Source organism: Nicotiana tabacum, chromosome 5 (genome assembly GCF_000715075.1).
Source record: "Nicotiana tabacum cultivar K326 chromosome 5, ASM71507v2, whole genome shotgun sequence".
Lineage (NCBI taxonomy): Eukaryota > Viridiplantae > Streptophyta > Magnoliopsida > Solanales > Solanaceae > Nicotiana > Nicotiana tabacum.
The window spans coordinates 40,529,386-40,544,650 of NC_134084.1; the positions used below are offsets into that span (position 1 = coordinate 40,529,386).

Sequence of the window (15,265 nt, forward strand, 5' to 3'; positions counted from 1 at the left end):
TCAACTTCGAACTGATGTACATAATAAACTAAAACCTCCTCTATTTATAGAAGAAAGGAACCAGCTGCAAGGTTTTTCAGGAAGTAGTTGTGAGGCTTTCTTGAGCTGCTTGTAAGTTTTCTACATGAGCTGCTAGTAACCTACTTGTTTAATAAGAAGTTGCTACAAGTCATTTTATTGAGTTGCTTGCAACCTATCTGCATCAACTGCTTGCAACCTACCAGCTTCTTATAGATAAACTTCAACGGAGTACTAAATAGCTAATCTTTTTCAGAAAAATTATCTATAACAAAGTATTAAATGAATAAGCTTCTTCAGAAAGATTATCAACAACAGAATATTAAATGGACATCCTCAATATAATATTTTCAAAACATCAAACACATAATGGAAGAGCTCTACTTATAAGATGAAGGTAAATATTAGTTTAAGGATAAAGTGCTTAAAAGAGGCAAAATGGAAAGAAGGCTCTTTGCGAAAAAGAAATCAGAAATTTTGGGTTAAAAAGAAATTGAAAATTTAGATGGCAAACTAAAAAGTCCCAATGCTCTTTTGGATAGGAACATCAACCAATTGACCACGTAAATGCTAATATCGTCAATAAAAAAATTAACAGTAAAACAGATTTTTGCAAATAGAAACCCGTAGAAAACCTATGCGATCAGGGGAAACCTGAGAAGTTTCTGTAACTAACATCAAAAAGAAACTCTTAACTTGGTAATGAATAAGCATAAAGCTAAACCACATCTTATAGCATTAATGTGTCTGTTTAATTGGTACAACACAAAGATCAAATGATTTTCATACATTAAGAAATATTTAAGCTTTGTTCCAGCATAACAACAAGCTGTACATCAACCTGCAGAAGAATGGAGAGAATACAGGAGTACATGAAAATGCACGATGACTCACATTTGCCGTTTACCATCGCCAGTTCTTACAGGCAAGTCCTACAATGCTGGATAAGTTCCCTACTTCTATACAATTGACAAGAGAAATGATACAAGAAATTGGAACATAAATTTGCAAGAGATGGAGGCAGGAGTTATTCGTTGATCACACACACCATCATTTATACTACCACACTACCTTCAGGCTTCTTGTACCTCGAAACCAGCTTCCCGAAACTCAACATTTTGTTCAATGCACCAATATAGGCTCGGACACTAGAGATGACAACGTCCATATCAGCTCCAGTTCCACTGGAAGAAGAGAGAAGACAACATTCCACGTCAAAAAGAAAAACTGATGAATTTATTCCGGTAAGCGTGGGAGTCGCCTAGAAAGATGATATTCATGTATCAACATACATGCTGGACACATGCATAGGCAGGACATGTTTTGATATACAGTCAAGTACGTAATTACTTTGTTGAGCATTTGACTCTCCTGTTTGTTGGACACACTGGGACTGGAGTTTCTTAGAGTAAGTCAACCGACAAAAGAGGAGTAGAAAGAACACTCAGGTTGACAGTTGGACGTAAACAGTGTTCGAAAGGTCCCTAATGCAGTTGTACATGAATGAGGGTTGCAGTAGCATAAACAAAAATGTGATGTCAATTTAGGATTCTGCTTAAAGTATAAATTATATTAGTTTATATTGTTTGACATTTAGCTCCTGAGATTCATCACCTGTGATATATTTATATTATATAAATGTCTGACAGATACCAAATTTTGTTACATTTCATATTTTGTATATAATTTTCTATTCTCATGTTGGCCCTAGATTTATAGCATTGGCTACATTTCACTTCCATACTGTGTCATTCTTTGGAAAATGTTCCATGTAAACACTTATCTCTGACTCGCTGTCATGTCCATGTTCCCCTATTCTACATGAAAGAACTGAAAGGGATAAAGGCAAACAATATTTCAAGTAAATCTCACACCTAAATATACGGTGATGAGTCGGTCCAATTGAACCATTGGTTATAGCATGGTCATCCTCCCCGCGGATTAATACTCTGGTTGAGGCTATGGCATCTATACCTTCTGTGACTGCATTCATGGAATACTCGAGGAGTGTTATAGGTACCTGCATAATGAGGAACAGCATATTGATGCAGTAGACGAACATCATAAAGCACAGCATAAAAGGCAAAGTTTCACAACTAAAAGTGCATTTTTTTTCACATAAGTACCGAATTGCAGGATTCTGGCTTGAAATGCATGTCTAACATAGTTTTTTCCCCACTATGACAACTTTTAGGCTTCTATGGAGAGGAATTACCCTTTCCAAGAAAAGCAAACCTAATAATTAATTCACTGACCAGGATGCTTGTAATGAAAATGAAACAGAACCCAGCTAATATGTCTATCAACAAGAACAATCCTACTTCAAATGCTTGTCCAACAAAAACTCAAACCCGATGCATTAACAAGCCAGGGAGACCATGCAATTATTATCTGTGTGGTCTTTGAATATGACTCAGCCTTACGGAGGCTTTTACCAATCAAAGCAACTGCAAAATTGGATAACATTCCTATAAAGCTGCTAGCAATAAATTGTGTCCTACTAGGGTGACAAACTACACCATTATGAGAGTTTCAGTTCCATTTTAAACCTTTACAATGAGGTCAACTGCCTTATAAGCTGCATCAACTGGTCCGGTTCCAACAGAACAAGCAACATGCTCTTGACCATCACTGTCAATAAGCTTAACAGTTGCTGTAGAGAGGCCAAGACTTCCACAGGCAATCTGTACATTGAGCAGTGAATCATTCGAATCAGCTGAACTATTCTCTTCAATCCAGAACGCGGAAATTAAAAAGACCAGCAAAAACAGAGGAAGAATTTCATGTACCTGTACATCTGCAAGTTGCCAAACAACTTGAGGCTGGAAAACTTCATCTGACATCAGTGCTATTATGTCATCATCTGTAATTTTCTGAAAGAGCAGTAGGGAAGATCAACAAATGGACAAAACATTTCCTCTGCTCCAGCTTGTATATTGCTTTCAGCCCAGATAACGTTCATGAATGAACGGAAGAAACTATGGACAACACAAATTCTAGCGTCGGGTAATGAAAATATGAACAATTCAGTTACCTTTTTCTTCTCAGCCACCGACTTAAATCGCCAGAAGAGGTCCTCCAGTTCTTTTCCCTCAATGTCATATCCAAGCTGGAGTAGGATTAAAACGATTGATCCCTATATTTATAATATACGGAATATGCAATTCATAGGGAATGTCACTTACCTCAAGCATTTTGGATTTCAATGCATGGCGCCCACTGCAAAAACTTTTCAAAATGTTATCAATCTCTTAAAAGGAAGGATGTAGTAAATAAGAAGTTACGAGGGCAAGATGGAGAATGGTAAAGATTATAAAGTTTTTGTGATACGATAGTGACAAACACGAAATTCTAGCAAGAAAATCTCAACAAGATTTTAGCTCAACATAAAAAGGAGATACTAAAGCCTGAAATACTACTTAATAACAATGGAGGACGACTTACTGTCGAAAATAACAACACTATGGAGTTCATGGAGCACTATTTCAGTACTAAAAGAAATATTTGCATGATAGCGACTAGACGGAAATAGTAAATGTAAAAGCAAAGTCTAACGGCATGGAGTTCATGGAGCTAGATTCCAGTACTAAAATATTTTCCCATATTACCAACTAAAAGGAAATATGAAATGTAAAAGTAAAGTAAAGAGCATATAATAAATATAGATGGAAGCAAAGAAATTGAATGATCTCTATGACATTACAATAATAATTATTGGCTGGAAAACAAGAGCATACCTGAGCTTCCCAAGGACAATACCGGCTTCATTAGCACGACTAAGCCCAATATCTTCAGGAGATATAATCTCATATGTATCTTTGTGTTTTAACATTCCATCCTACAGCATATAAAAAGATAAGTGAAAAGACAAAAGAGACTTAGATTATTATCGCTTCTTCTTTTAGTTGAGAACGGTACGATTATTTTTTATTTTATTTTTTGATTTGCACCGGGTGTCCGAGTCTCTTCGAGCCCCGACTAATCCCGGGGGTGCACAGGCCCTCGGCAAGAGTTTCCCGCAAGTGCACCACGGTTAATTCAGGTTTTACCCAGTCCAATGGCCCTCAGAAATTGTTTGCACCCAGTGGGTTTCGAACTTGAGACCTTGAAAGGGAGCAAACCCCAAGGCTCAAGTCAATTGCCACCAGGCCAACCCCCGAGGGTTTGAGAATGGTACGATTATTGAAAGTTAGAAAAACTAATCATTAGACAAGGAAAAAGACAGATGGACCAATGGCGAACTTACTACAAATAATCAAAGAATAATAACAGAAATAATTCAAGTCCAAGATGCATCTGAACAGTCAGCCGAAAAAATCATTGGATTGAGCTATGACGGACATGTTGAATATACATTGATAGATTAAGAGAGAGAAAATAACAGCAAATATGCACCTTTAAGTGAAAAGGCCAAAAACTAAATGGAAAATCTCAGAGATAAAAGAGTGGTTAGATCTCTTGAAGTTAAGCCCTTTATGTTGGGAGCTAAAAGCTATCTTAACCTCCTGGACTATGAGCACCAATGGTATTCTGTATATAATGGCCAAAAAATATACATGTAGGCTTCTAATGGGATGATTTGTTTCGGACTTTGGGGCTTCTCTCTTTGATGGATGAAAAGTCTCTATACTGGTTTGGCAAGCCATTGTAAGGCTTACATTCTTAAATTCGATATCGTCCTGCAGGACAAATATCATATAGGGATTGTGTTTGATACCAATAGTAGGTTTGTCTTATATTACATGAAATAATTACGTCTAAAACGTCTCTTCTTTTGTTCTCTTATCTCTCACATGGTATCAAATTATTTGTTAGAGATCGAGGTAGCTTCTGCATACCGGCAATGCCTAAAGTCGCTTGACCAGCCAAAGCATTTCTTTTTTCTTTCATAAATTTTGCATTCTTTCTTCTTTTCGGCAATCGATTTGGTGGAGATGGGCCTCTTTGCGATGATTGTTCCAATAATATTGCTCGTTTTCTAGTGAACTTTCCAGCAACATCATGCCTCTTTTGGTGACTGGTTCAGTGATATCGCGCCTCTTATTCGGTGACTCTTGCAATAGCACAGTTAGGTTTTTGTCATGATTTTCTTACCATATTTTTTATGAGTCTCTCTCTCTCCCTCTCTTGACTAACCGACGCTAACGTCTCTTAGCACCAACTCCGGCGAGTCACCGGTTTCAACAGGTAAGTAGCCCTTCCTCTTCCTCTTCTCCTATCTTCTCTTCTGCTCTTGTTGTTCTTCTCGCATCTGCTCTTCTTTTTCTTTTTCTGTTTCTTCTTCTCGTCTCTTCCTTTCTTCTCTATCTGGCTCCCCTCTTTCTCTCTCCCCACTTTCTATCCCCTCCTTTCACCTTTCTCTTCTACCCCCACCGCCGGCTACTTTTCCGGTTGCACCAGATCTGAACGATGACCAGTTCTGAGGTAACAGTGACAGCACCATCTCTCCCATCTTTCTTTTGGAATCCCACTTGCCTTTTTTTTTTTTAAGCAATCCACTGGGCATAGCCTAGGGTTAGTTTTTATTAATATATAAAAGGAGAAACAAAGTGTCATGAAATCTTAAAAAGTGCACGAAATAAATTTTGTAAACAACTACATAAGACCTATTATCAAAGTTGAGTAATGTACTCAAAGTTGATATCACACAAATTCTAATAAAATTTGTATAACTAAAATCCAGCCCATACAATTCATGCATTAGTATACGCCTTTCTCCTTCGCATTTGCTTCTATCCAGTTGCAATTTATGTCCTGCTGTTTGCATACATAACTCTTTTCTATGTGGCTTATCGATCGCAATGTCCAGTCCATTCCTCTGTTGGTGCTGCTGCATTATTCATGCGTTCGATCTGTTCTTCCAGCTTATTCATTAGCCACGCTTTATCTGCAGACAACATGTAATGTCGACCTAGTGGTGCCTCCTAGGAAACTGCACGCGTGCGCTGACCCTTCTGTCGCTATTGCTTAATGGGAGCAGTGTATTCCCACACGTATACTCTTTGTTCGATCCCTTTGCTGTTGCTGCGCCGAAGATGAGAGCACTGGCCATTGTTTAATCACTGGCCATTATTTAATTACTGCCTTTGTCGAAACACAGAGCTGGAGCCACTTGTTGCTGCTGCCACTTGCTTGGCTTTCTGTGTTCAGGTACATATTTTCCCGCTACAATGAGAGATCGCATGAGGCTCATGCGCCGACGAGAGAGCAAATTTGGTTGGCAGCAGAGTTAGGTGCGTGGAGGCGCATGGAATCTGGGATTTGATTCTGCCGTGCAGCAGCAGCTATGCCTCGTCATCCCCGACTCCAATCCAGGTTCTAGCACTCAAGAGTTGGTACCTTCTGTTCACATATTGCTTTCTACCTTCTTTCCTTGTTAATTACAATAGCTTGCCCTAGTCTTAGCACAATACCTGCTTGCTTCTCTGTACTATTAGTGCCTTTAAGTTTCTGTGTTTATTCTATTATTTTAGGCTTTTTGCTTGATTTTATTGCTAGTTTTACGTACTTTCTCCGTTAGCGATCCAGAAGAAGAAGATCAACATAGCTTGTGTCCATGAGACTAGATGGGTGGGAACTAAGGCGCGGGATAAAGACAGATTTAAGTTGTGGTACTCAGGAGGCTTGAGGGCAAGAATGGGGTAGGTATTTTGGCTGATAGGGATCTCAAGAAGTAAGTGGTAGAGATTAGGAGGGTGAATGATAGGCTGATGGTTATTAAGCTTGTTGTTCGTGGGGTTACCTTCAACATTATTAGTGAATACGCACCTCAAGCGGGTTTGGACGAGGAGGTCAAGAGGCACTTCTGTAAAGATTTGCACGAGGTGTTCGAGATATTATGCACTCTGAGAAGCTACTCTTTGGAGGAGATTTTAATGGACACGTCGGTATGACCTCTAGGGGATATGACGATGTGCATGGTGGCTACGATTTTGGGGATAGAAGCGAAGGAGGGAACTCACTATTGGATTTCACTAAAGCTTTTGATTTGGTGATAGCTAATTCGAGTTATCCGAAAAAGGAGGAGTACTTGGTCACCTTCTAGAGTATGACGGCCAAGATCCAGATTGATTACCTTCTTCTCAGGAAGGGTGACAGAAGTTTATGCACGGATTGTAAGATTATCCGTGTGAGAATCTCACGATTCAACATAGACTCTTGTTTATGGACTTGGGGAAGAGAGATAGGAAGAAGAGGGTTGTGTATAGTAAACCTAAGATCAAGTCGGGAGCCTTGACTATGGATAGATCTCAGGAGTTGGGGGAGAAGTTGACGGCTATGGAGGCCTAGACGAGTAGTGGGGATGCGAGTAGTATATGGACCAGGAAAAAAAAAAAGGAAAAAAAAAGTTGCATCAAGGAAGCAGCTAGAGAGGTGTTAGGAGTTTCGAATGGCTACTTTGGTCTGGTGGTGGAATAGAGAGGTCCAAGGGAAAGTGAAAACCAAGAAGACTCCATATTTGAAGTTGGTGGAAAGCAAAGGCGAGGAGGAGATGAGAACAAATAAGAAGTTGTACAAGACGGACAAGAAGGAAGCAAAGTTAGTGGTTACGGCGGCGAAGACGACGACATTCGGACGATTAAATGAAGAACTTAGGGCCAAACGCGAAGAGAAGAAGCTGTATAGGATGGATTGACGAAGATGTCACACCGTATTGAAGCAGGATGGATGAAACAGAGGCTTGTTTCTGGTGTCTTATGTGATAAGAATGTGCTACCAAGAATTAAAGGTAAGTTCTACAAAATAATGGTTAGACCGACTATGTTGTATGGGGCGGAGCGTTGGCCAGTCAAGACTCTCATGTCCAAAAAAATGAAAGTAACGAAAATGAAGATGTTGAGGTGAATGTGTGGGAATATAGGAGGGATAGGGTCAGGAACGAAGATATTCATGAAAAGGTAGGGATTGCCCTCGTGGAGGATGAGACGCGAGAAGTGAGGCTGAAATGGTTCGGCCATGTGATGAGGAAATGCACGGACACCCCAGTAAGGAGGTGTGAGAGGTTGAATATGGTGGGTATAAGGAGAGGTAGAGGAAGGCCGAAAAAGTATTGGGGAGATACGATTACATGTATTTAAGTTTCAGGAACACTGAATCAAGTGTCCACTGTCTCAAAAAGGCAATAAAACACAATACATTAGTAGATTAACGAATGGATCTATCAACTTAAATAGCTAAATGTTATGTTCAGCCTTAGCAATAAGAAGGAAATATTTACAACATCAAATCTAGGTGCATCCATGCTATAACTAGAGAAAATAACACATACCTGATGGATGCCACTTTCATGAGCAAATGCATTAGCTCCAACAATGGCCTTATGTGGCTGCACTTGAAGCCCAGTGTACTCCTCTACCTGCATAGCTATATATCAGCAATAAAACATACAGAAAACACAGTTTAACTGGTAAAGGTCTCTAGAGGATTAGGATGAAACTAGGGGTCTGATACCATTTTGCTCGTCGGGATAATGTGTTGAGTATTAATGCCCGTGTAGAGGCCACCTAATACTTTCTCTCCGCGACATTTTAAGGCCATTACAACCTATTTCAGTACAGGAAAAGGGTAAAAAGTTAAAACAAAATAAAGAAAGCACAAGAATATGACCAAACAGAAAAATGTACCAAAGAGGTAAAAGAATTCATACACAAGTCAGTTATTTGTCAATTTTCAACTGTCACATAAAATATTCCACTATTAGTTGCAAGTTTGCACTATTCTTGTCATATGATTTGTCTTCAGTAAAACAAATAAAGAAAAGTAGTTGGTCCGTCATAGGTCACGAAAGACCTACCAATCCTTGGAATCAATGAAGACTTAGCTAAAAATAGACATAATGGAAGAAGATGATCTATAAAGGTGATATTTGCTAGCTGGGAATAGGGTTTAGAGTTGTTAGAGAACTTCTAATATGATTTTTCACTTTTATTTTATTTTGTATGATGATCAGTGTTAAAAATAGCGTGAAGCGAGGAAAAGCGACAACCCCCATTTCACGAAAAGCGAGAAGCGAGAAGTGAAGCGTCCGCTTTTTTGAAGTGAAGCGGAATTTTAAAAAAAAATTAAAATAAAGGCAATAAGAACTAAGAATAAAAAATATATAATTGGGCAGAAATTGGGCAGAATTTTTCTGAAAAAAATTCGCCAGCATTTCAACGCTTTTTGGACGTTTAGAAAGAAAAAGAAAAAGAAGAAGAATGAAAATAAAAACATACATGCTGAAACTTGAAAGCTATTGTTGTAATGTTGTTGAAGAAGAAGAAGAAGAAGAACCCTAGTTTGCTTCAACAAATCGTTGCTTCATGTAAGGAAGAAATCGCTGGTTTTTTTGAGGAAGAAAAAGCTGGTATAGAACCCTAGTTTGCTGCTGAAGAAGTGTCTAAAATAGAAGACTCAACGATTTGGGTCTTTTAATTGAAAAAGACTCGTTAGGGCCTGTTAGGGCCTTTTAATTCAAGAAGCGATCGCTTCTTCCGCTTTACTGCTTCACGCTTTTTAGAGAGAAGCGGTCGCTTTTCTGTACCTGAGCCGCTTTTAGTTGGGGTAGCGACCAACCCATCGCGTGGTCGCTTTTTTTAACACCAATGATGATGAAATGAGTTGAGTTTAAATGAATGAGTGAGGATTCATATAGCCGACTGCAACTTGTTTGGGATTGAGGCATAGTTATTGTAGCTGGTTCATTCATATACTAAGCAAATATTACACAAAATTCAGTATGAAACCAATTGGAAGATGAACAAGCATTTACCAGGACGGGAAGAGTTGGGCAACAAACAGACACAAGTTGATCAGGGCTTAGATTTTACCGTGTGAACCCTTGTCACTACTTACACGTCCTATTTTGACATTGCTTGTCCTTTTTGGAATATTTTATGTGAATTACTTGACATTAGATGGCAGATCACAGAGTACTAAAACTTCACTAATCCTTTTTTCCAAGAGTTCAAAAAGGAAAAAATTAGAGCTAAAAAAAATAGAAAGTGACATAGTATTAGTCGTAGCTAGGAGATACTCCAAAACAGAAAGCCAAACATTTCAATTTGGGGCATAGGGAGTACCAACTTCAAGAAGAGGGTATTAGATCAGCATTTTATCATTTTCATTTATCCGAAGTTTTCTTTCTTTTTATCCTTTAGCTGCTGCACATCATGCCTCGTCAAATTATCAGAGGGAAGGGAAAACATACAACTAAACGGTTTCAGCAATCTCAACAACAGCGGAAAATGTACTAAAGGCAACGTGATCCTCCATATTTTTTGGAGCTTTGATGCAGAAACATGAAAACATATAAATGAAAACAGGCACCCTTACTAGATATTTCATGAGCAAGCTCATCTTTGTAAGTAGACCAACATACACTCCTTTGACACCATATCAAATGTCCTGATTTGACTGGAAACATACTCTAAAGAAAGAGTTCATAGTTATAAAGGAAAGAGGGACCAAATTTGAATATACAGCTAACTCGAACAATTACTACTATCAAGGTGATTGTATATCGCCTTTTTAGAACTATGCAACCGAGAAAGTTCTAATTAATAGTACAGGGAATAAAGCCTTTATTTCTTACAAAACTACAGATGTTTTTTGAACAGGTATAAAAAAGGGAAAAAAGCCTCCCTTATCTCAAATTAAGTATTGACCCTGTTTTCTTTTTTTCCTTATCGAAAAGAAAAGTACCCATCTTTCTTTCGTTTTTAGTTAATATAGGAACATTATAAAACCTATTATATGGCAAAAAAGTTAAACGTACGTACTTGTTTTTACTCTTCTTCATCCAACTTTTTTTGTCATCCAATTCTAACAAAGAAAATAATAATTTCCATAAATAAGCATTAAACAGTTACACTATTTCTACTCCTTTGTTATTGAGTGTGAAGGACTAGATTAAGACATCCTTTTAATTTGGAAAAGACTGGAAAGACTCATGATACCGTAGATAAAACATTTTGGGGACTCATTTTTGGTATTGCAGAAATGCATCAATGGAAATTCACAGCCTACGCTGTATAATCTCATTAATTCCTTTTCTTACCACCCACTCCTGACCCCCTTCAGTTTGTGGACCTCAAATCATGCAAGTAAGAACCTGAAGTTTCATTACACAAGACCCTCACCCACCTCCTCCAGCGAAGCATTTCCAGCTCTTTCACCAATGCCATTGATGGTCACTTCTACTTGTCTTGCCCCTGCACAAGCTCCCTGAAATTGAACATGCTTCAATTTTCATACAACTTAAGCTAGCATATAACCATTAGGCACAGGAGAAATTGAGCACGTACAGCTAAAGTGTTGGCCGTAGAAAGTCCAAGATCATTCTGGCAGTGTGTAGAAATGATCACATTTTCAATTCCTGGGGTATTGGCTTTTATATCAGCAATTAACTGTCCAAATTCAGTGGGTACAGTGTATCCAACAGTATCAGGTATGTTAAGGGTTGTTGCGCCAGCTTTGATAACTTCTCCAAGGATATGGTAAAGGAACTCACGCTCAGACCTATAAACAGGAAACAGAGATTCAGTCTAGAAGAGAAAGTTGGTCAATAGATCCAAGCAAGAAGGATCAAGAAAGTGTTTTACTTTCCCAATTTCAATACTATTAGGGGCCGTGTGGTTTGCAAACAAGTTATACTGGAATTACAAATGTGGTTTATAATATGGGGATTCAATAGTACCCCTGCGTCCCAAAAAGATTGACACATTTCAATATCGAGAGTCAAACTTCTTAATTTTGACCGAGAATTCAGACGTAGAATCGTTGAGCTTTTTGAAATAAAATTTACAATTTGTAAACTACATAAAAAATACTATAAGTCACAATAATTAACAATTTAAAATATTTAAAAGGCATATGAAAGAGTCACGGTCGAAAAACAACTCGTTTGACTCTTGAAATCTAAAATATATAATTCATTTTGAGATGGAGCGGAATGAAATTATTTAATGGAAAAATATCTTTTTTGGTAGATGTTTAGTTCATTGGATTAAAACCATGTGTTTGGTTTTATAATAGATAAATTTGGATAAATTTTTATTTTCAATTTTAACCTTGGTCTTAAGGAATTTCCATTTTGGAAGAGGAACTTTAGAGCGTGTTTTATCGCAGGATTAATATCTCTTATTTCATGAATCAAACGACACATTAGTAAAGTAGTCTTTAAGCTTTTAGATGTGAAAGCAACAGCAAGTTTGGTTCTTTAAAGTTTAAAACTTTTTTTATAATTGGTAGTATTTGAATCAATTTGTGCGCACCTCGACCATTTCAATACTAGTTGTCTCACACTAATATAGACAAGGTAAGGTTCAAAACTTTTCTTTGAGATCAGAAAGAATCTTCAAAGTTCACACCACTCATTGGTACAAAAAGGCACGTTAACACTGACGAGTAATAATTATTATAAAGTTTTTCCACGAGACTAGAAAGCATTACTATATTGCAAAAATAACTAAATGCACTCGTATATGATTCTTAGAATAATGCAATCAACTGTCTTTAGTAAACAAACCAATTTAAAGAGACTCCAGAGAATATGGCCTTTTCAAAGTTTTAAGGGCCATATACCAACTATATTCTCACCATTTAAATAAACATCTAAATTCATCCAGGACTGTCCACCAAGCAATTAACTAATTAGTCAAAAGAAGAATAACCTTAGACTGCGTGGATAGTAAGCTGAATACAATAAAACAACCAAAACAATACGTTCTACCCACTCCACATTCCCAAATTCACAAACTCTGTCCATAGCCTATACTTAGGTGGAGTGTTTCAGTGATACTAAATTGAATCAGAAACTTTGGTTCATGAAAATTGCAAAACATTTTTGCCCAAATTAAAAAAAAAAAACAGTTTTTCAACCAAACACCACTAATAAAAGTTTAGTTGCAAAAAAAAAAATGGAAAATTTATTCTTTAAAATTTTTGAAACAAACACCACATAATAGACATTTTCATCATATCATAAAACAAAAATATCCAAATGCAATAATTATGCCCTGCGAAAGTGGGGTCAGCAATATGAAGTGAAAACTTAAAAGCAATGACCTAATGGTTCAGAAAACAGGGGTGCATTTGGTACAAGAAAATATTTTTCCAGTAGAAACTTTGTCTCACTGTCCAACACTTTTTTAATAATTTAGAAATTATTTCAAATGGACTATAGAGAAAAACACAAGCAAAGAATATCTTTTTTCCCTTTTAATAACAGGAAAATATTTTTGGGAATTGGTTAACAGAAACTATGTTATTTTCTTAAAATATTGTCCTTCCTACCAAACACACACTATATTGAATATCATAGGCCAAATGTGCATTATTTTCATCTGCATAAGTTTTCGTGGTGGACAGAATAAAGAAATGCACACAAAACTCCGCGCATGAAAGGTTAATAAGGTCAATGCAAGTACAAATGCAAACCTTCCAGCATCTTCAGGGCTAAATTCAACATCCTCACATCCCAAGCTCCTCGCATAAGCAACCATACTCCGCGCTTTCTCCACTACTTCTTCTTTACTCATCTTCAACTTATACTTCATATGTATCTCACTCGTCGCTATAAACGTATGAACCCTAGGTCTCTTCGCACACTTCACAGCTTCCCACGCTTTATCAATATCCCTCTTATTACACCTCGATAATCCACAAATCACCGGCACATAATCACCGTCGCTATTATTATTACCAATTTCCTCTGCTATTAATCTCACAGCTTCAAAATCAGCTTCAGATGATGCTGGAAACCCAGCTTCGATTATGTCAACTCCGAGTTTCGCTAATTGACGGGCAACATCTAATTTTTCTTTCGTAGTCATCGTAGCACCCGGGGATTGCTCTCCATCGCGGAGAGTCGTGTCGAAAATACGTACGTATTTGTGGTTGGAGATTTTACTCGGTATATATTCAGGTCGCTTTTGAATTGAGCACCGGATAACTGTATATGGGGAATAAGAGTGTGTTTTGATTGAAGGAAAGAAGGTAAAGATGGTGTGAAAAAGAGGATTTTTGGATTGGAAGGAAATATTAGAGCTGAGAGTAGTTGCAGAGTTTGAACGGAGAGAAGACATTTTTTTTTTCGGGTAGAAAAGACAAGAGAGCAGAGATATGCGCAAAGATTGCAGAAAATGGAGTCAGCACAAAGAAGAAAAGTGGGTGTGGGCGGGGGTTTTAGCGGTGGCCAATGGGAGAGAGAAAAAGTAGAATATGCTTCAAAAAGGAAAGTAGGATGACACGTAAGACAAGAAAGGAAGAACAAATAAAATGTTAATTTCAATTTAGGCAACTTGTTTTACTAGACATGATGTTTCTTATACTTTTTGAAATGGACTTATAAAAATTTTATTAAGAATAGAATTGGAAATTTAAGTAAAATTATTTTTAAATTTAGAAAGAAATTATTTTTTGAAACGGATTAAAAAGAAAATATATTTACCTAAAATGTAACGAAGGGAATAGTATGTTAATCTATGTTCCATTTTATGTAAAATGAGTATTAGTATATTTTTATGTTGGCGAAATACAATCAAATAGACACTTCAATTAGAAGACGCACTTATAACCAAAGAGGCGTATATGGTCAATGGCATTATTAAAATATTTATCGGATTGTCGTGGATAGTTTAAAGGGGTATTAATGTATTTTGCCTTTATATTTGAATTTTTTAATTTTAAAATTTTTATTTTACTTTTAATAATATACTCTTATAGTCATATATACGTCCTGGCACATCTCATACCACAAGTTTTAAAAATATTTTGTTGTTATGAAACATAGTGATATTCGGTGGTGGAGGCAGGATTTTAGCAAAAGGATTCAAAACATTAAAAAAAAATAAACGAAAGAAACTAAGGAATATATATATATATATATATATATATATATATATATATATATATATATATATATATATATATATATATATAGTTATAAATAGAATTCTATTTAAGGTGAATGTTTATATTTTAGAGAGATTGTAAGGATTTTACTTGGTGGCTAAGTCACCCTTTCCCTATAAATAGAGGGATCTTATTCCATTGTAATTCATCCCAAATCAGAGAATTCTCTCTGTCTACTTTTCTCTGCAATGCTCTTCTTCTTCTTTTGTTGTTTCATAACACGTTATCAGTACAAGACTCTAACCAATTGAGTAGAAGCTTTGGGATTAAGCATAATAATTGTCAATTATTGCATAATTTCCTTCATGATTAAATTATAGATTTAAGGTAAGTATTTTACTTTATTTTCTTT

At 36.8% G+C, this 15,265-nt stretch overlaps 1 protein-coding gene across 2 annotated transcripts; it reads right to left on the bottom strand.

The window, feature by feature from the left end:
- Positions 1-773: 773 nt before the first annotated feature.
- LOC107822963 (2-isopropylmalate synthase A) lies at positions 774-14,288 on the bottom strand. 2 transcript variants are annotated; one of them, XM_016649548.2, is made up of 12 exons: positions 13,438-14,288; positions 11,304-11,517; positions 11,143-11,223; positions 8,470-8,562; positions 8,288-8,374; positions 3,756-3,856; positions 3,204-3,237; positions 3,053-3,127; positions 2,808-2,891; positions 2,568-2,702; positions 1,893-2,038; positions 774-1,202 (listed from the first exon to the last, which is right to left on the bottom strand). In XM_016649548.2, exons 1-12 carry the CDS (start codon positions 14,082-14,084, stop codon positions 1,073-1,075), a joined length of 1,827 nt encoding a protein of 608 aa, XP_016505034.1. In that variant the 5' UTR covers positions 14,085-14,288; the 3' UTR covers positions 774-1,072. The 2 variants fall into 2 exon arrangements, with proteins under 2 accessions (XP_016505034.1, XP_016505033.1); XM_016649547.2 differs by having other exon boundaries at positions 3,204-3,246.
- Between the last annotated feature and the right edge of the window lie 977 nt (positions 14,289-15,265).

Bases quoted from the DNA above. Each gene is read 5' to 3' on its own strand.
- LOC107822963 (XM_016649547.2), bottom strand. From the start codon at position 14,084: ATGTCTTCTCTCCGTTCAAACTCTGCAACTACTCTCAGCTCTAATATT. The intron at 8,375-8,469 runs GTATCAGACCCC...ATAGCTATGCAG, and splicing joins TTATCCCGACGAGCAAAATG to GTAGAGGAGTACACTGGGCT. The intron at 3,247-3,755 runs GTATGCTCTTGT...CATTTTGAAAAG, and splicing joins ATTGTCCTTGGGAAGCTCAG to TTTTTGCAGTGGGCGCCATG.